At 42.9% G+C, this 21,886-nt stretch overlaps 1 protein-coding gene across 1 annotated transcript; it reads left to right on the top strand.

Annotated features, from left to right (window-relative positions):
- The first annotated feature begins 857 nt into the window (after positions 1–857).
- tent4b (terminal nucleotidyltransferase 4B) lies at positions 858–21,179 on the top strand. The gene is given in 13 exon segments (XM_029427085.1): positions 858–1,403; positions 1,405–1,781; positions 12,006–12,129; positions 13,510–13,556; positions 14,643–14,763; positions 15,992–16,099; positions 16,609–16,737; positions 17,186–17,399; positions 17,492–17,618; positions 17,966–18,069; positions 18,166–18,371; positions 18,494–18,646; positions 18,840–21,179. Coding segments are annotated over 13 exon segments (2,052 nt in total). The 5' UTR covers positions 858–1,220; the 3' UTR covers positions 18,999–21,179.
- The last annotated feature ends 707 nt before the right edge of the window (positions 21,180–21,886 follow it).

Genomic DNA, 21,886 nt, shown 5'->3' with positions numbered 1-21,886 from the left:
CAGTTACTGTTGACCCCCACCTGTTAGCACATAGTGTAAACAATCTTTTACAAGGGTATACAACTGAAATGAGTGCCAAAGCCATTAGAAGATTACGCAACAAGTAGATTGACATAAGAATAATAAAAACTTGAGATGACTGATAACTTGTTACCTGTAAGAGTTATAACCTCGTATGTTCAAGTCATGGGAGGTTTGTCTCAAGTTCACCCTAAAAATGTTGGTAAAATCGTTGAATACGGTGGTGGAATAAGTACATTAACTCAAATACTTGAGTATTTTACTCTACTTTACACGTGTTCACTACCTTAAGACTACCTTGCAGATCAACTAATACATTTTTATGGATTTTTATAGGCTAAGATACTAAGCAGTATATAAAGTAATATAATAAAGCTCCACCTTTACCAGCTGCAACATTAAAGTTATGTGCACAATAATGCATAAATAATTATAATCCATTAATATATATGATTTTAAAAGGGGGACATTCTGCATTCTAATGAGCACTTTTCTTAATAGTTATGTGCTTTTATTTGAGTACGATTTTGAAAGCAGGACTTTTACTTATTATTAGTATAAGACTACTTTTTTTACTACCACTGTATAAACTATAACCTTTATTAGTATAGTCAAAATATCTGTGCGGTTTAAAGAGTAGCATTATGCAAACAAATAAAAACAAAGCGGGTTTATGTTATAGTGTTGTTATAATGTTATTTCCCTTAGATGAGAGAATAATAAATCAGACGTCGTTATGTAACAAAAAAAAACAGTTGTCTGTTGCGTAACTACAGTTCCCCCGCCCCCTTTTCACTCGCTCAGCGCATGCGCAGTAGCACCGTACACTTCGCCATTGAGAGACCCACGATCAGGGGGAAAGGGTCAGAGAGGCACTTCGACAGGCAGCAGCTGCACGTTTCTCCAGTCTCCAACTTTGGCTTTAGCCTCCATTTTTAACACTTGACTCACTAGCTTGTCTTGTTTCCTGTGGATGATTTTGGTTGACAACTGTGTATCGTCATTACTACGGAACGTGTTTTGTTTTTCCTTCCGGATTCTAGAAGTAACGGGCAGCGGAGAACCTGAGCTAGCGGCAGCAGCTATAACGAGGCTATAGCAGGCTAGCTAACGTTAGCTAGCAACCTGGCTAGCTGCACACGAGCTGAGCATTGCTCGGTGGTGGGTTTGGGGAGGCGGCTTGCCTACTGTCTCGTTTGATGGATCCGAGAATCGCCTGGTTTCAACCAGAACAACGAGGACCAGCTAACAACCTGTGGATGCAGATTTGGGAGACGACACAAGGGCTCGGGTACTTGCATGTAAATAACAGCTACACCGCCGGATCTCAGAGCACGTCGAGCCGCCTGAAGGCGATCGTCAACGGGGCGTCGGGTGCCGTTCCTCGCCGGCAGAAACGGGGCACTTCTTGACTCAAACACCGGCAGCAGTGAAGCCAGGACTCAGGGGATGTCGACCTCAATGGCGAACGGAGAAATAATGGCACAGCGGGACTTTATACCACTGGAAACCAATAGCAACCACAACAACCGAGCCGGTGGCAGGGGCGGTGTCAGTGGAGGGGGGCAGCAGGGCACCGGGGTCGCTGTGCTGTGGAGAGGGCTGACGGACGGACACCCCAACAAAAGGAAAAGAGACAACAAAGCTAGCACTTTCGGATTCAATTCCAGCCTCTTGAACAGCGGCTCCAACACAGGAGGCTATGATGGGTACGCTGGCACGCCATGGAAAGTGAGGAACTACTCAGAAGGAATTATAGGGTAAGAGAGAGTTGATGAAGTTGATTAGATGTGTCTGTTTTATTATAGGGTAAGAGAGAGTTGATGAAGTTGATTAGATGTGTCTGTTTTATTATAGGGTAAGAGAGAGTTGATGAAGTTGATTAGATGTGTCTGTTTTGCTCTCACACTTGCCTCCCACAGAGCAAGCCTTTAACCTAGGACTTAATGATCTGTCATTTCCCCTATTTAAACTCTTGCACACTGCAATGACATGCAGGAAGAAGACTGAGGTTGTCATTCTCACCCCACCCACTTTCTCACCCCCACCCACTGAATCCGACAGTTGGATAACTTTGTGTAGTAACACCAAAATGATCTGTTAAAGTGAGTCTATCCACTAATGCACGCACATTTTAAGACATTATGACATTTCACACACCAATGTGAAGGTGCAGAGCATTTATTTTTTAAGAAAAAGGATGCAGGTGAGTAAGTTCCTGAAACAAGTTGAGTGATTATTTACGCTTCAATTAACATCATGGTGGACTTTCAGGAACTATGCATCAATCCATGAATCAATTATTCAAGCACTTTTCCAGCCATGCACAAACACAAACCATTAAACATCCAGGAGGACTTTCTTATAACATGAACTGGATTTTGAACAAATGTTCACATGAGGGTATAAACACACGACCTTTGCACCCCAACAGATAATGCCTTTGGGTATTACTGTAGAACCTGAACATGGCAGCAATTAATCCTGGCTTGCTAACATTATGTTGTTCATTTAGGCAAACCACACATTGAATAAAGTAATATTATATAATACACAGTACACATGTGCAGCCTACTACTACTAGGTAAGATGCATGAGTACACCGGTCAGTCAGCAAAAGAAATGTTTAAATGGAGAGAGGGTGCTACTCCAAACAAGAGTGACACTTTTACTAGATTCCCTGGTCCCCCTCCAGCCTCCTTAAGCCCACAGATATTAGGCTGGCAGTATTTCAGAGGAAGTACAGTATATTACAGTATTGTGAGTAAAGGTCAGCCCTTTCACTATGACCTTAAGTCACATTTTGTAATACTGTAACACTCGGCTCAAATGACACAAGTTAAGAATTCAGTCAACGATCAGTCGACTAGTCGATCGCCAGAAAAAGTAATCGCCAATTTTTTTGATAATTGATTAATCGTCCTAAGTAATTTTTTATGCTGTCTCTAGCATCTCAAGTATTACCTGCTTTTCTGTTTTTATATCAAATTAAAGTGCAAAACAAACCAGAAACAAGACATTTCATCATATCCCCGTGGACGTGAGAAACTAAGACGGTCATTTTGCACTTTTTTTCTGGCATTAATCTAGAAATTGATTGGCAGAAAATCTTTAGTTGCAGCCCTACCACACACACACACACACACACACACACACACACACACACACACAGAATAACGCTTCTCTGATTTCTGCAGGGAGCATGCTGAAAGCTTTAAATGTTGGCTGACCAGCATGTGTTAACGATACAGAGTTATTCCTCGAGCTAACGGATTCCTTTGAATCATTTAACATTAATGAACTGATTTGTATTAAAAGTGGCTGTAAGACGTTTACTCAGCAGCTGTGTTCAACCTGGTAAAGCTGCATGTTAATGGTGACCTGTTATCATATTGGAAAGAATATTTAAAATACTCATGTCCAATCACTTGTAACTTGTAAGTTTGGCTAAATGCGTTTGGCTTACAGCATCTTAAGAACGTGTAATTGTTGGGGTGTGACAGGTCGACACAAAAGAAGGTAATTCAGACATGTTTGGACAAAATGAAGGTTTGGAACAAACTGAGCATATTGATGTTGTGATACTTATTAAACCGTGTAAAGTTGTCATTGAAGACATTGTAACAAAGTTTATCACAGCTGCTCGACTCTGAGAAAAGTATTTTCACCTTTGCAGCAACTGATGATTATTTTCAATATCGATTATTGTTTGGTCTATAAAATGTCAGGAAAAAAAGAAAAAGTCAGCCCCAGTTTCTCAAAGATGATGTCTTTAAATGTATAAGATAATACTAATAATACATAATGATATAAAACAGAGAAAAGCAGGAAATATCTGCATTTGAGTGTCTGGAAAAACTAAAATTTTCTGCCATTTCGCACGAAGAATTACAACAACGATTATCAAAATCGTATAGTAAAAGTAATCGTTGCAGCTCTGATGCAGTATAGCTTTAATGTTTTCTCATTACTGTGTAACATCTCCTGCATAGCGACAACACGCAGTCTTCCTGGCATCTCTAAATTCAACCAGGGAGACGGGGCAATGAATAATTGTAAATGCCTCTGCAGGGCGTGTGCATATGTGAAATTTAAACCTGAGTAATCTCTTTCGGTCCTGCTTCGTGTGTTTCTGCTTTAATCAGATCACATAGCACACGTTCACAAACTAGAGACTCAGTGAGGGTGAGATCTGATTCATTACAGAGCATGTGCATCAAGCTGCCCTTTAACATAGAGCAGTATTTAGTCACAAGACATTTACTAACGTCTACGTCGCTGAGCTCTTTTGCTCACCAGCGGTTCTTTTAGATATTAGGACTTGGGAGAAATATTTTGGTGGGCTGGGCTCTGTTTTAAAGACCTTTTAGGTGCAGAGATTTGCCCCTTCCCCGCCCCTTTCTGTTAGACGTGTGTAGACAAGCAGAACACCAGAGTGTGGAGCTCACTGTTTGGCTGATCCTCATTTATAGTAATATGGAAGCTCTGTGTTTGCATAAGGACATTCCTCAGTGATTAGCTCGGCTAATACCAGAACCTGAACCTCCGAGCCGTGATCCCACTGAACGCCACCGAGGGCTTTCTCTGTGTAACCAAACTCTGCTCATTCAAAATGCCACCATGATCTGTGGCATTACAGGAAATGTATTTCCAAATGTACAGTATAGACTTATGTGGATGTAAAAGCTCCCGCTGTTACGTTACGTCAGTTACACGCTTAAATCTTCACTCAAAATACATGTTTTGTTGCTTGGGAGACGCAGCCTGGATGTGTAGAAGAGTAACGGCGCATCTCGGTCTGCCAAATGAGGATTCTTTAGGAAACGACTCATGTTGATGAGCATCAATGTTTATTCTAACTTGCAGCACATTGCTACCTCTCCATGTGTGATTGGCTCTCGCTTAAAGACGCACATTTTATACTACTTTTACTCCGTGTTTGGAAACTTTAAACTTCTGTTTTTGCCATCAAGGTTTTTATGGTCAAAGAGTCGCATGCTGTTTGACCATTCAGTCAGACTGAGCATTTGAAATGTGAAATCAGCAAAAAGGGTGATGCAGGGAGTAAGTTCTAATGCATTTTTCCCCGGGACACTTTGTACACTATATTTGGCCATGGGGGTTGGCTGGAGAGGCATGTGCTTATTTGTGTTTTACGCGAGAAAGTCCGAGGAAACGGCCCGCCTCCGATGGAAAAGGACCAGTGTTTACATGCTCCACACGGCTTCACTTCCACAAAACAAAGCCAACCCTCTGAGAGAGAGAGAAACCCAAGGCCCTTCAGTGTCTGTCCAATCAGATCGGGCGTTCCAAGGGAGTGTTTCCACCTCATTTTCTGGTGGTGTAGAACAGCTATTTCGACTCTTTATATGGGCACAGGAAGTCAGTGTAACCTGGGAGAGCTGGGGCACATTGCTCTCCTGCTGAACTGTGTTCTGATCTGCTGTGGGCTTTGATTGTACAGTGTAGGCAAGATGCAAAGTTCCACAGTCATTTTATAACAGACGGCCATTGTGAGAGAATGAATTCGGAGTGATAGGTGGATTTACTAGATGGGTCTGTTGTAGGGCCGGGCAGTTGATCTGGTATTTCCAAGTTGAAGAAGCAAACCGAGTTAAACGTATATAGATATAACAAGCTATATTAACAAACACATGGGGGGGGGGGGATTAGGTGCATTGGTGTCATGGCCAATCCAGGTGGAGTAAAAAGCTGACTTATAGAAAGGGGAGACGTGCTATTGTTTAAATATATGGCGTTACTGCCGCACATTTTTGTACACTTGAAAAACAAGCAAGCCCTCTTAAGTAAAACTTTTTTGAACTTTGCACAGATAGCAAACTGTCACGGCAGTTGAGCTTCAAATGGCATAAACTATCGTCACAAAATAGAGATGGTTAGTGTTTTAGATGATGCCGTGTGGTACACTTCATCTCTGGTAAAATATCAACATCAGGGCAAAAAACCCTGTTGAATGGTTTAGCAGTTATGTTAGTTAACATGCTAGCTAGCATTACACTTCTGTTCCAGTCCCAGGTCAGGGAAGAGAAAATGCTGGAAACTTGAGGAAACCGCTGACTGAATGATTAGCTACTGTAAGTCAGGCAGCCTCTTCCTGCTAAATGAATGGGCCATTAGCTAGTTGAGCAGACACAATCTTTAATGAGCAATAGTTTCCCTTATTATTACACAGTGTCTTCACTGTTGCCCTTTTGTTTCTTTTCTAAATGTCTCTTCACGTCGTTGATTAGTTATCATGGCTTTTATGGGTATGTATATTGTTTTTACACCTGGAACACATTTGGTCGGTTGTTAGTTCAGTTGCTAGTACCTTTTTAAATGTATGTATGCCTCCACCACATAATCAAGGGACTGTTCTGCACAAGGGCACCTCGACTACTTCTGGTGTGTGTGCTACTTGTCCTGCATGCCTTGTTCTGCAGGCGTGCCTATGAATTCAAAGGCATGAGCTCTTTTATTCTGACATCTTCATTATAACCTCACATGTGTTGAATGTCTTGTTCATACGACGCAATTTGCTCTTGTGGCCCACAATGGTAGCAATGACGGAGCCACCTATACTTGATTAATTTTAGTGGAGCCTGGCGTTGGCAGCTTCTTCCAAGCGGTGAAGCAGAACATCACAGGCAGGCTAATGAAATGTGCGGTTAATCGCTCACTGACGAGAAGCCGGCTCAGGCTTTTAATGCCATTTATTGCCACTGTCTTTTGGAGATGTATGAGTCCCAGCACTAGCACACAGATCGCACCTCTCTGACTGAAGCGCCATTATTAGATCTGTGGTCTGCCTGGCCTCTACTGGCTTTGACATCTATGTCACGTTCGCCTCTCTCGGCTCGCTGGTTGGCTCCCAGCCAGAGCGTGTAAGCCTGTGGAGAGAGAAGCCTGCATGCTGCTCATTCGGACTGTAGGTGAAACCGGCCCGTCTGTACAGCACGTGTGGGCAGCTCTCCCTAACTCAGACTTCCCATGTGTAGTGAGGAATGTGTTTTTTCCTTCCTCTTCCTGTCCAATGGAAAGCCTTGTCGTGCTCCAGACTGATGCAGTCAGTGAGCGACACACTGTGTTTTATTCCTTGCGTGCAACTGTGACCTTCTCAGCATGTGCACAGAACAGCTTTGACAATTTCCTTTTGTCGTGGCTTAAGTTAATCTCTTTATTTTATGTTATGATACGGCATTAGTGTTGCCATAAAATCACATTTTCACAGTGATTTAGTACCAAAATGTTACACATTTCATTTTGAAATGGTAACAACCGAGGGGAAGGAACGTGAAATGTTAATTGACAAAAAGTAATTTAATTTAATTTCAATATATATTTAAAAATGAATAGTACGAAGTTCAAGCGTAGTGGTATATTTCTTTTACGACAGTTTAATGAACATTTTCTAGATTGATCGTTTCTCAAATTCCATGGTGATGTATTTAAATGTTTTGTCAGTCCAAAAGTCAAGATATTCAGTTTAATATGGTATAAAACAAACAAGTAGAACATCTCCATGTTTGAAAGGCTGAAAATCAGCATTTTCTTTAATTTTTGCATGAAAAATTACGATTTAATCGATTATTAAAATAGTTGGCGATTTTATTTTGATCCATTAGTCGACTCGCTGCCGGTCCTGGGAACGCTACTTTGAAACTGTACTTTGAATAAAAGTGACTGCACTATTTGCATCATAGATAAATTGAAGTTGCTACAAAGTTAGTTTTTCGAAAGCCATGAACAAATGATTGACGCTCTGCTGGTGTGAAACTTCAAGCCCGCTAACCGATGTGTTTGTCCTGGCACTGGTATTACCATGTTTATAGTCCAACTGTTCCTGTTTCGACCACAGTACGCCGCCGCATCACTCAGGCACGACCAAGCCTACGGCGAGCAGTCAGCTGTGTCTGGGTTTCTCTGTAACTTGAGACGTTTTGTCCCAGTGGCCAACACTTAGCACCCCAGATCAGTCCATTGATGAAACATCGATGAAACATTAATGAATCTGCCATCTGCGGGACATCGACACCTCCGCCTCTGTTTGTGGGTGGGATTGTCCTCATTCAGGTCATGTCAAGTCAACCTACACCGAGCAGTGTCCCATGACACACACCCTCTTTGCACTCTGGGTCTAGAAAAGCGCTTTACAAATAAAATGCATCATTTTATTATTACCCTCTTTAGTTGCAAAGGAAGTTGAGGCCCAACATTGAAAGAAAAGAAAAGGTACGATAGTCGCACTCTTTTCCTTCAGACCAACCTAAATGATAGCGTAACACGGTTCATTGCATTGTACACGTTCATCCATCAACCATCTCTTGCTTCAGGCAGGTGTTTCTCGACACATGAGCGTTATGTTCCAGCACGCCAGTTTTTACATTGTAAATTCTATAGCTACGCTTCAGGCGCTTTGAAAGTCACCTTTGAATTGTAGCGCTAACATATCTGAAGAGTCGGTCGGTCGTGTTCAGTGTGATGCGACAATAACCCCTTTTTCTTTCATCCTGCCCAACTGAACAGATGGCTCTGGTTCACATGAAGGCATTTCAGCACCACACCCAATCCTGTCTGTCTCCATTTTTCTGTTTTACCTTCTGCATGTCGGGCCCTCTACCTTTTTGAATTTGAACCTTTCATTCTTTGCTTTCTCTTTACCTTTGCTGTCTAACGTATCCTTCTCCTTTCAGCCGCGTAAAGGCCGAACTATGAGTCTCATACACGCTGCTGCAGTGCCTTCATGGGGAGGCTTTGTAGGAATGTCCAGAGTCCTACTGTCGTTCATTGTTTAGCAATGCAATACAAAAACATGAATATATGCATCATAGAGTTGCAAAAAAGAGGATTGCAATAGCAGTAGGGATGCACTGACGGCACTTTTTCTGTCCCAAAAGTGATTCCAATACATACATTTGGGTTATGAGCTCAGTTCCGATCTAATGGCAAGGACGGACGGGATTTAAACTATTGTTTCAGAAAAGAATGAAACAAAAGATAAGTGAATTGGGAAAACACTGTTTCTGCAGGTTATGTCCGAGGAGAAATAAACTTTCTATGACCATAGTGCGACGTTGTGAAGCGAGTCAGTAGCTCATTGTGTTGTCGAGCCCATACTCTGCGTATGAATGCTCAACACTCATAATGCATGACACCTTCACCTGGGGACAGGTCTATGAATTCAATTGTAAATCTGTAGGGGTTGATGTTGAACTACAGCGACTTGTTGATTAATCAATTAGTCAATCGATAGAATCAGAAACTGATAATCCATTAATTGTTTCAGTCATTTTTCAAGCAGAAATGCCAAAAATGAATAGTTCCAGTTCCTCAGGTGAGATCGTTTGCTTCTATTGTCTTCAACTGAAATATCTTTGGGTTTTTGAACGTTGTTTTGACAAAACAAGACATCAAGGACATCTCCGTGGGATCTAGGAAATAGTGATTGCCACTTTTAATTGTCTTCTGATATTTTAGACGCCAAACACTTGATCCATTATAGAAGTAATTGTTTGTTGAAGCCCTGAATTGGTGTGAACACGGCACTGTAATCAGTGTGTCTCCGGCTGTCAGAAGAGCGTTTAGCACTTGTTTTATCCTCCATTGCAGCCCTTCATCCCCTTTACCTGCTATCCGTCGTTCATGCAGCGCCAATCAGCTCAGAAACAAGACGAGCTTTAACTGCAGGAGCACTAACATTACAGACTATCAGTAAGCATGACTGGCAACATTTCCGTGACACTATAATAATCATGCCAGAGGGAAATGTAAGGAAAAGAAGACGAGGGATAAAACATTTTCTTTCCTCCTCGGGAAGCCACAGCTCTGAGAATCTGTTCCTTGAGATTACATAACATTACTATGATACGGGCAAGTGGGATTATCTGATAAGCAGTGCCAAGGGTCCGTGTGTTCCTGAGGCCGGCACAGGGCTGAGATGAAACTTGATCCAAGAAGGTGGGGCATGAGATGCGATTTGTATGGTTGCTCCTGACACGTGATGACAAGGGAGCAGTAGTGGCCTGTTTGCAGTGAAATGAAACCTAGTGGTGCTGTAGTGGAGTGGAAATGCTCACCAGCGATGTTTAGTTGCACTCTAATTGAATTTTTAGCTTGACCTGTGTGCAGGTTTTAAAATGCATTAAAGCTAAATTGGATCAAATATAAATCCTAAAACTATAAAATCCTTCAGTTCAATTACAACACATTAAAGTCACTTGAATTGGTGTCAGGCTTTGGGCTGATGTGGGTTGTGATTATACAGAATTAAATTACAGAGTCAAACTGTAGTAACTGTAGATGCTGAGTTTCTTTTACCCTGAAATGAAAGTAATGTTTCTGCGATGGAGGCGGGACTCTGCATTGTGCACCGGAAAACAGATTAGGTCATTAGAATTTAGAGTGGTTGTCTAGAAATGGAAACTGAAACTTTCTTTTGCTCCTCTTCCCTGACAAAACTCATTTAACAATAACATGAAAGTGAAAGGTATTAGTAGAGAGAAACATAAAGCGATGGCATTGACCAGGTGGAAGCTCCGTGTAATGCTGGGATAAAAGCTTTGGTGACATAAAGGACAGCAAATAGAAACTCTGTTGAATAAAGGAAGTCGATGAAACTAAATCATGTCGTTTACTTTTACATCTTTATTTGTTCACGGCTCTCTGAAGATTTCCTCCAGATAAAGCCACCATTTCAGTCCATGGATGTGTGGGTGAAGCATAGTTCTGAAACAATATGCAACACAGGGAACTGTGTGTGTGTGTGTGTGTGTGTGTGTGTGTGTGGCAGAATGCATACGCTTGAGTGGCGTCTTGTGTATTTAATGCAGTGTATTGTCGGTCTGATCACAGCTTCACTGTTCTGTTGGCTGCGTAGCTGTTTGGCCTCAGGGATTCTGTGGTTTGTTTCTTTTCTCCAGGTAAACATGATGGCGTTTGGTGACGGAGAATAACGATTTATTCTGCATGTATTTCCCCTACCTGGTTATCAGAACCTTTCAGTGCTGCGGCGGTATCCTGGGCTTAGAGACCCACGAGATAATAAAGGTGAAACCCAGGTGAAGCGTTACATAAAACCCAGACACTAGACGGACACACGGTGCTTTTGGGGAGTAATCCAAACAGCAGTCAGTCAGTGTTGGTCGCTGTGTGTGTTTTACACGTCCAGCTCTCTGTGGTCTACACAGGGTGTGTGTGTGTGTGTGTGTGTGTGTGTGTGTGTGTGTGTGTGTGTGTGTGTGTGTGTGTGTGTGTGTGTGTGTGTGTGTGTGTGTGTGTGTGTGTGTGTGTGTGTGTGTGTGTGTGTGTGTGTGTGTGTGTGTGTGTGTGTGTGTGTGTGTGTGTGTGTGTGTGTGTTGTGTGTGTTCTTATTTGTTCGCCCACAGACTTGTCTGTGTCTCTGCATGTAGACAGAACTGGTCAGTAGGAAGGTCGGCGCATGTGGACAGAGTGACCCGTTCCAAGGACACATTTGTTCCCCTTAGACTGCCCTGACTGAGTACACTTCTTTTCACTGACATAACACTGGGACACAGGACGGTTTCCTGTTTTTGCTTTTGCTCAGCCTTAACTGTTTTACCAAAAAATATTTGGGTGGTTCGGAATCATCTTAAAAATACAACTGATAAGATGAAACCGTTCTAAAACAAATGACCCCTTTTAGTTTCCGACATGTTAAATCTCAGCAACCTTGAATTGTTAAAACTAACTTCAAATAGAACTATTAGTTCCACTAATCTGTCGGACAGTCTTAGTTCTGATCACCATCAATCTGCGAGAGTGTAATAATATAGTACCTGCTGTGTGCATGTCTGTCTATATGCAAAGCATCCATTTGCTGCATGACTTAAGTAAACATGTGCCACTGAAACTCTGGGTGCTGTTTGTTATGGAAATGTAAATTATAATGGTGTGGATATTTAATGGACCACAGAAGCAAACATGTCCCTCTCTTCTCTCAATCCTGTGTTCTGTGTCATCTGCAGGTTACACGAGGAGGTCAGTGACTTCTATAAGTACATCTCTCCGCGGCCGGAGGAGGAGAAGATGAGACTGGAGGTGGTGGACAGAATCAAGGGAGTCATCCACGACCTGTGGCCCAGTGCCGAGGTACGCGTCACCGTCAACGCCAAAACAACCAAATAACCTCTCTTTCTCTTGTGTTTGTGCTTTGGGTCGCAGCGTGTGACGGACCAGTTTATTCGGCGTGATAATCAGGCTGAGAATTGCCCCCAGCTGTTTGCTTTAAAAGCTTGGCTCGTAATCTGAAAGCTACTTGGCATCTCTCGAGGTTATTTTGTTTTTGCAGAAACTAATGGATTTGTGTAACATTGAAAGTTACAAACACTGTAATGTTTAGTGCACGGGTTGAACACTCGGCTACCTTGGACACACGCTGACTTTGATCCTGCTGATAGAGCGGTGTGCTTCAAAGGGCGTCCACTCTGAGCTTGGCTGTTCCTAAATTAAGGAGCACAATGCACGTCTGCCCAGCCCGCCCAGTGGAGTGAGCGTGGGCCTCTGGGTCATCCTCTCAACGTGCTGCTCGTTTAATTGATGAGCTTAGATGCGTAGACGTCCGCCAGTCTGTTGCCACACCGAATCACAATCTTTCCGGGGATATCTGGAAGCTTGTCAAGGTCGGCTGTAAACAAAACAACGTACACGAAAGCTTCTTTCTTGGAGTTCATTCATGTCTTTGTGAACCTGACGCTGACCGTGCCACGAGGGAAAGTTTCACTGCAGAACGCCGAGACGAGATAAAACTAAATTAGCTCACTTTCTTAGTTACTTCACCTTTCGAAGAAGTCTTCAGGACTTACTATGCACTCATTCAAACGTGGCCCTGCAATCAGCTTAGCCCTGACCATGTGACTGGGCTGTAAACCAGAGTTTATACTACTGTTGATGTGGGATGCAGGGAGGGGAATAAAGGAAGGGTCAAGGCTTAACTCTATTTCTGTTCAGACACCAGTTTGTGCGCCGCTCAGTCGGAGGTTAAAGGGCGGACGGGTGGAGATATTTTAGTCACATCAAGAGCGTGCGGGTTAAGAGATCTTTGGCACGAGGGACTGTTTTGTGTGTAAACATACTCCCAGTTTCGATTAATACAAGATCTCCAATTCCCACTCATCAGTGCAACATTAAAAGATTAGCTTGTTTCATTAAGGCCACTCACTCACACAACACACACTTTCCTTTTACCCCCGGGAGGTAGTTTGTACCGCGCCTGTGTCGTTTGTTTGGGCTTGTCATTCAATCAACACTAAGATGAATAATATAGCTACACATAGCTACAGCTGGAGAACAGGTTCTTGTAGCGTGAGAAATATCACAGAAAGCCAAGTTAGAAGGGAAGAACCATCAGAGAGGAGAAGGTAGAAGCTCAAACTGTGCAGGTGCAGGATGCTTTGGCTGTTCTGCAGAATGTGCATAATGAATGGAATATATATTGAGTAATAAATTCAAATGTGTCCCCCATCTCCCCAGGTCCAAGTGTTTGGGAGTTTCAGCACTGGTCTTTATCTGCCAACAAGGTGAGCCCTTTGGTTTCCTAACGCAGCCTACAGATTTGAACACATGCTTGCTCTTTTATTTATTTTTGCCAAACTGCGGCTGTGAACTGGCCCCCGACCAAGAAATACACATCTCAGTTATGCATCGAGCCAGCGAATCATTACTTGCTTTGGTTTAGTCATTTAACTGCTGATCTTTTTTTAAACTTAATGCTGAGAGGTGCCTGCACATGCACAGAAACACACAGCGTGCGCACACACACGGGAAATAACTGCGGGACACAGACTTGTCACCTGGATTAGTGGACTCTTGACACCACACTGAGCACTTTAATGGGACTAAGCCAGGAGGGGATGTGTGCCTGTCAGTGGGGGGATCTGTTATCCTGCAGTGTATTAGCCTGTATTTAAATTACACTGGGATTTCCGCTGTGTGTATGGATGCTTGTGTTTGTAACGGGTCCGTCTGTATGTAGTGAAAACAGTACACACACACACACACACTTCCTTAAGTTCTGTCTAAACGTGCACATTGCTCATCCACAAGAGGGAAGCAAAACCACAACGTGTGTGTGTGTGTGTGTGTGTGTGTGTGTGTGTGTGTGTGTGTGTGTGTGTGTGTGTGTGTGTGTGTGTGTGTGTGTGTGTGTGTGTGTGTGTGTGTGTGTGTGTGTGTGTGTGTGAGATACAGAACATTTACCATAATAATATCAGATTAAACATTATGTCATCTGTCTTTGAGATTCTTTATTTTCACATTTAAACAAGTGAAGGATTGACCCTCGACCTTTATGAAAGACTTAGGTTATAAAACATTCAACATTAAACACAGCTGAAATGTTGGAATGATTAATAAACATAAATACCAGGGACAGAATGAAAAGCATTTATGTTCACGGTGAATTAGAGAACTTGTCGACGGGCCCCTCGGCACCTGTACGTTAAGTATCACTGATCTAATAATCATTTAGTTCCACATGTTATTCACACTTCTAGTTGTTAATCAAGTGATTAGTTTCAAGGTTTGTTAACTTTGTCCTGAGAATAAAAAGAGAAATGCTCGTCTGTGTGGACATCAGTGACCCCTGTCTGTCTCTCTCCCACCAGTGACATTGACTTGGTAGTTTTTGGGAAGTGGGAGACCCTCCCACTCTGGACGCTGGAAGAGGCTCTCCGGAAGAGGAAAGTCGCAGATGAGAACTCCATCAAGGTTTTGGACAAGGCAACGGTAAGAGCAAGTGTGCAATGTGTAGTTTTAAAGTAACTTTCCTTCCTCGGGATTCAACATGTCTGTCGATATGATGCGTTGCAGCTTGTAAATCTGTCTGATGGCAACTGTGATGAATTCTAGTCATGAGTTCTTGTTTGAGTCACTTTCAGGTCTCTGATGTTGCTTTTCACGGTTAGTTCGAAAGCTGTAAATCACATCTTGATGTTGGGAATGTTACCAAACTAGCTACACTGGTGACACGTGTGCAGACAAGTGCATTCTGGGAAACGCGTGCCAGCCTTCTGAAGTGGTTCACTGAATTTATCAGAATCAGAAATCCTTTATTTGTCCCACGACGGGGAAATGTACGTCGTTACAGCAAAGAGAGTAAAGTGAGGAGTAACGATCAAATGGATGAGTCATGGGAAGTGACTCTTCCTGTCAGCAGAGAAGCTGCTGCCCCAGCAGACCACTCCATAACACATGGCAGATGCCACCACAGAGTCAAAGAAGGTCTTAAGGAGCCCCCTGCACTCCAGAAGACCTGAGTGTCCTCAGCTGCTCTGTCCCTTCTTGAACAGAGCAGCAGAGTTATCTGAGCAGTGCACTTTATTGCTCAGGTGAACGCCCAGGTACTTGTTTCCAGATTTAAGTGTATATGTGTGTATTGACCAGTGTTACAGACACAATATTGAATATTATTTAAATTAGATTTCATAGATCTTTTAGTTTTATTTTGTGCTTGACGGGAGAACGAAGACACAATCGAGTTACTTGAGCACATGTGGCTGTCATGCTACCCTGCCAGCTTCTTAAGCTTTAGATTTACCAACAATAGATGTAAAATACAAATTCAAGTATCCTACGTTTAATTTTGGTTTGCAGCCAGATCACTGAAAGTCCTTCAAGTATCTCGAGGACTTCTTTTCATCCAAACTCATTGTTCTTTATACCTCTGCCAGTCTGACAATGTGACTTGTTGAAACCTGCAGAAACTCTGCAACCTCCCACAAGGGATTTCTTTGTTTCAACTTTCACGTTTGTTGTTTTAAATGGCCGATTAGCACTTTAAATCTTTTAGTTAAGGATCAGATCAGTACATGTGGGTTGTGTGTGTGTTCAGGCTTACACTAGGACAAGTATGGATGCAGGATTATGTCTTGCAGCACAATGTCAGGGTGCGTTTGATTGTTTCCTGTGCGACTGCCTCGCTGTCAACACCTGTTGTTTATCATGTGTGTTCCAGGTTCCCATCATCAAACTGACCGACTCCTTCACCGAGGTCAAAGTGGACATCAGCTTCAACGTGAAGAGCGGCGTTAAAGCCGCCTGGCTCATCAAGGAATTCAAAGAGGTACAGTTTGCAACTTCTTGGTTCACAAAATGTATTTCCCTGTGTTCTTACCTTCGTATCCCAGGATACATGACATGATGGGGCCAGTTGTTCGAGCGTTATAGCAGCTTGCTTGACTTGGACTCTACTTTTAGACGTTTTAGACTTTATGTTTCGGTTTTCCTGCAGAGGGGGCCGTACAGTTTGCATCTACGTCTCTGCCTCAGTGTCCTTAAAGGTGCAATGTGTACTTCCGAGCCACAGGGGGCAGTATTTCCCCTCTACTGCGGGGCCATACGATCTAAATTCATCATTAATCAAAGTTTATTGTATTCTAAGTTTCAGAGTATTCTAGTTGTTTATGTTGTGTGTTGTATTCTACAGCTTTGCATCTCTTCTGGAGATGTTTACTGTGTATTTCTTCACTCTGTCAGTTCATTAGACGTTACGTGTAATATTAGTTCATTGTTTTAAAGTTTACATTCTGGCACATCTTACACATCGAACCCTTCATGTGTTTTGTCCTGTAGAAATACCCTGTGCTGCCTTACCTGGTGCTGGTGCTGAAGCAGTTCCTCCTGCAGAGGGACCTCAACGAGGTTTTCACCGGAGGGATCGGCTCCTACAGTCTGTTCCTCATGGCTGTCAGCTTCCTGCAGGTACGATGCACCTGAGAGCTCTTCATGTTTTCATTAGGGCTACAGATGTTAAACAACAGCTGGCCATGTTCTGGTCATGTTCTGGCCATGTTCTGGCCATGTTCTGGGCATGTTCTGGTCATGTTCTGGTCATGTTCTGGTCATGTTCTGGTCATGTTCTGGCCATGTTCTGGCCATGTTCTGGTCATGTTCTGGGCATGTTCTGGTCATGATCTGGTCATGTTCTGGGCATGATCTGGTCATGATCTGGTCATGTTCTGGGCATGTTCTGGTCATGTTCTGGTCATGTTCTGGCCTGAATCGGTGCATCTGAATAGTTTGTGATATTATAACCTGAAGTATAACACACATTGGTCCCTTAAAGTTCTGATGTTTTATTTCTTCAGTGACTTGTTAAAATAACCATTTGCAATAATTGTGACGTCCGCTCGCGCTGTGCATCTTCCAGCTCCACTACAGGGAGGACGTGTGCAGTCCCAACATCAACATCGGTGTTCTGCTCATCGAATTCTTCGAGCTCTACGGTCGCCACTTCAACTACCTGAAAACGGGCATCAGGATAAAAGATGGCGGCTGCTATGTTGCCAAAGACGAGGTTCAGAAGAACATGATGGACGGCTACAGGCCCTCCATGCTCTACATAGAGGACCCGCTGCAGCCAGGTAGGAGCAGCGGACACAAAGGATAAAGGCGCTTGGCGTGTTGTCAGCTTCTCGTATTTACACAAACCGACCATCTGTCTCGTGTCCAACAGATAACGATGTTGGCCGCAGTTCATACGGTGCCATGCAGGTGAAGCAGGCGTTCGACTACGCCTACGTGGTGCTCAGCCACGCCGTGTCACCCATCGCCAAGTACTATCCAAACAACGAGACAGAGAGGTGAGGCTTTGGATTTGTTGGTTAATGTTTTACAGTTTATTGTTGCAGTAATCAAACGTATACCGCCGCTGGCTTTATCTGATCACGCCGAACACGCCAGTAAACCTTTGTCCCTCGTGCTCAGGGGTTCATTTAGGAGCACAGAGCCTCTTAGGTTGTCTCTGAAGATGGTTATTAAACCTTCTAGCAACACGTAAGTGAATACTTAAGTAGCTGTGGGGAGAACAGCCGGAGATCAAAGGAAATCCTCATGGTGATTGTCTGCAACTTGTCCCCCCCCCTAAAGCGTCCGTACAACAGAAACATTTCAGACGGCTGTAAACAAACACTTCTGTTTCTCATCGCAGCATACTCGGCCGAATAATCCGGGTCACACAGGAAGTGGATGAGTACAGGGAATGGATCCGAAAGAACTGGGGGAGCCCGTCTCAGAATGACCTGCCGAAAAACAGTACGCTCAAACTATTGCAACTTATAATATAAAAGAAGTTCTGAAAGTGGCGCTCGAGTTGACTCGGGTTGACCTTCTACGTGTTTGTCTTCACAGAAAACGACGTCACACTGTTTGAGTCCCAGCAGCTCGACGAGTGCAACAACAACGTTCCAGACGATGAAGACGATGATGTTGTTGTAGTTCTACCGTCAAAAACCTCCTCCAACTCCTCCTCGCCATCCCCCTCGCTGCGCTCCTCTCCCTCCTCCTCTCCACTGTCGCCTTCTTCCACGTCCTCAACCTCCAGCTCCAGCGACGCGGTCAGTCCCGCAGATACACGCACACACACACACACACACACACACGCACACAGCCTTCAAGTATTGAGTGAAACTTCTTGGTGATGAAATGTTTTTGACGCTCTTGCGTTGGCTTCCCCCAGGACTCTGATGGCACGCCGTGTAAAACAGCCAAGCAGCAGCAGCAGTCCGGCCGGGGCTCCAGCGCACACAGAGAAAAGTCTGCTGTCGTCAATAACAACCGAACACAGAGCAACACTAACAGCACTCCATCTGGAAGCAACAAGGGAGGAAAGGTACGCTCAGCTTTCTGATCTTATGACGCTTAAGATAAAGAGCTATGAAACTATTTGAATATGTTTCTCCAGCATTACCAGTGGGGGTGTGAATCTTTTCCATTCTCATTACCAGTTTGCAGCATATTGTGTTAAATGGAAGTTCTGCAGGATCTCTGATTTCTTTCTCCTGTTCTGCGTCTTCTGCCTCCAGGCCAGGACGCCTCGCTCTCACCATAAGAGCGCCAACCACGCGCCGCAGAGCTCCTCCTCCAGCACCAAAAGCCATCAGAGCAACAAGCCACACCACCAGGGCAACAGCAAGAAGAGGAAAAATGTGCGAGACTCTACACAAGAAGACCTCTGCAGATAGGGGTGACCTCGCCTGCGCCCCCCCTCCCTGTCCGTGTCTGCAACTGACTGACTGTCCTGTCCCACTTCTGCTGCCAGACTCCAGCCTCGGGAGGTTGTTAGAAGTATTAAAGCATCCACAGTATCTGTCTCTCTGTCGAGCTTTTCGGGGTGACGAGTAACAATTTCTAGCAGGGAAAAAAAAGAACAAAAAAAAAAAAGAGTTGTCATGAAATGAGTTTAATGTCTTGGACCTGGACGTAAAGGATCGACGCTCACTCGCTTCCCAATAGCTTCTGTTATGGAGCGGTTTTCCTTCCCAGAGCCAGCACATACACAACATGCCTCTTGCGCCTCCTGCTGTACAGGAATAAACAGGCCGTGTGTCTGGAGTCTACTCTGGAGATGAACCTGGAACTGCTGGCTGGAAAATCGGACACATTTTTTTTTTAAATCAAAAAAAAAAAAAGAAGAAAAAAAAGCAAATTGCTGAAAATGTACAAAAACGTCGCGTCGAACGAGCGGCGGAGATGAACTCAGACGTTATTAAGACGTAACTTACAAATGCAATCAGTAAGAGTGGGACATAACTTATGCATGAGAATCTTTTTTTTCCGTTGGTTGATTTTTTTGTTGGTTTAATCTGTTGTGTTATGTCTAAACAGATTATACAAAGATTTGTACAAAAAAACACATAAGCAAAAAAAAAAAAAATACAAGTAAGAAGAAAATTTCATATTACCTTTTTACAAGATATACCGATGGAAGACATGTAAACGTGCACATCTTGTGCCCTCAGCTTTTTCGGCCAAAGCCAGGAGCTGGTTCGGGTCCCATTGCCAACATAAATCATCAGCATCGACTTTTCCTTCTGGTTGCTCTCTGTGAGTGTGCTACAGTGTTAACATTTAGCCTTTCGTGAGCCAGCGCTCGCATATAGACGTCTGGGTGCTGATCTCTCGCCCGGCGCCACAGCACAGCCACACCAGTTTGGAGGCTTGAAGACGACAGGTTGAAATGAATAAGAGGTGATAGTGGTTTTTATCGAGAAATCCTACACGTGGAGAAAAAGAAAAGGTGTTAACAATACAACTGTGGGCGTTCCTTTGGTAATTTACCCACTGAAAAATCATTTGTATTTGTTATATGTATTTATTTTTTTATTAATTATATGAACATAGTATGGAGAAATGTATTATTAACATTAGAGCCCATATCTTTGAAGTAGGATAAGTGGCGGGAACAGTGATGTTCAGGTACAGTCAAATTACCACCTTTATTATTTCATTGGGTTTGTTTTTGTTTTCTTCAGTGACAGTTGAGTGACCAAGTTTCTTTGAAAACTTTGAGAGACTATTTTACAAGTCCTATGGTGAGAATTCTGTTTTAATATGTGGCTGGTCTACTTACTTTAAAAGGGAGCTGATTTTTACTTTATCTATCATCATAGCAACACACTTCTTCAACACGTCATCCCCCCGCGCTGTCGTTGCAGTACAACATCTAACCTGTAGGTGGCGGCATTGCTCTTAGCCTGAGTCCACGGAGTTTGGGGTTTGTATACTGCATTTGGATGGTTCATCTCTGCGTGGTTTTTTTTTTGTGTGACTGATAATATTCTGACATTCAACAGAATGACCAGCTGCACATAGAAAACCTGTCGAGCTGAAGGGACTTACACACCAAAAGCACACCACAATCCTCTTATTGTCTCGCTCCCAAATGTGACAACAATCACCCCACAGTAAAAACTAAACTAGTAACCAGCAATAACAACCACCTTTTCATGATCTATATTATTACTCCACCGTGACAGCTGCAGCCACAGAATGTCAGGCTCACCGCTGAGCATGTTTAATCCTCTGTGTTAAGACAGTGAAGCACATTTTGATAAGTCCATGCACTAACTTGCAGCCAATTATATTTGGTGTTGAGAAGTTGAAAGTACGGTTTCTTGTCGTCTTCCCCCCCCCCCCCCCCCCCCACCGCCTCTCATCCCTCGGTGCTACAGTTGAGGTGTTAAATGCAGTATGTAAGCGCTGGTTTTGTGGTAGACAGACAAAGGTGAATAAAGTTAGCTGAGCCATCTGAATGTCCACTGACCATCATAACTGCAGGAAGGCTTCGAACCCAACTGTACTCATCTGAAACGTTGTTTCTCTGCAGCTATTACAATTCATGCAATAAAAACAGTACAATTACACCGCGTGTTGAGACCAGTTCTTGCTTTTCCTGTTCTTTCTTTTGTCTCCCTGCTAGAGTTTTAATGGGTCAATGTGAGTCCACATACTGTGATGTGATATGACGTGGAATGAAGCGTTATGAGTGTTGAAAGTACTTGTACTTTACTTGAGTATGCTACTTTATACTTCTACTTAAGATGGAAGATTTTAAGAACCTATGAGTGAAATACAATGCATCATTATACAGTAAAAATAAACCACACAACAGTATAATAATTAAATTAGCTTTACTTAAGGAAATTGTCAATGTACGTTAACTACGACATAACAAAATATAATACACAAAGTCACATGCCAGCAAAAAATGCAACTTAATTGGGCTTATTTCAAAAAGTGCCTACTTGTCCACAGGCCAGACATAAACCTGAAAAGGAAAAGAAGGGATGGAGCTGTCAATAACATTAGAGAATTAATGTAATGTAATTAAAATAAAATAAAAGTCTAAATTGTTTGTAGTTCCAGTAGTTGACTACAGAAAAAGTAATTCTTTTAATTTTAATTTAGTCTTTATTTATATCTCATTGAGACCTGGTCAGATGGTAATTTAACTTGAATTTGAAGTTAAACTACTAGTTTTATTACATATTTATTTATATATGGTTTATTTCTTTAATGTATTTTTTATATTGATTTATATTTTTAACATTATTATTATTTTATTTTCATT

Source organism: Cottoperca gobio, chromosome 3 (genome assembly GCF_900634415.1).
Source record: "Cottoperca gobio chromosome 3, fCotGob3.1, whole genome shotgun sequence".
Taxonomy (NCBI): domain Eukaryota; kingdom Metazoa; phylum Chordata; class Actinopteri; order Perciformes; family Bovichtidae; genus Cottoperca; species Cottoperca gobio.
The sequence above is the reverse complement of the archived record's forward strand: the minus strand, read 5'-3'. Positions and strand labels throughout refer to the sequence as shown.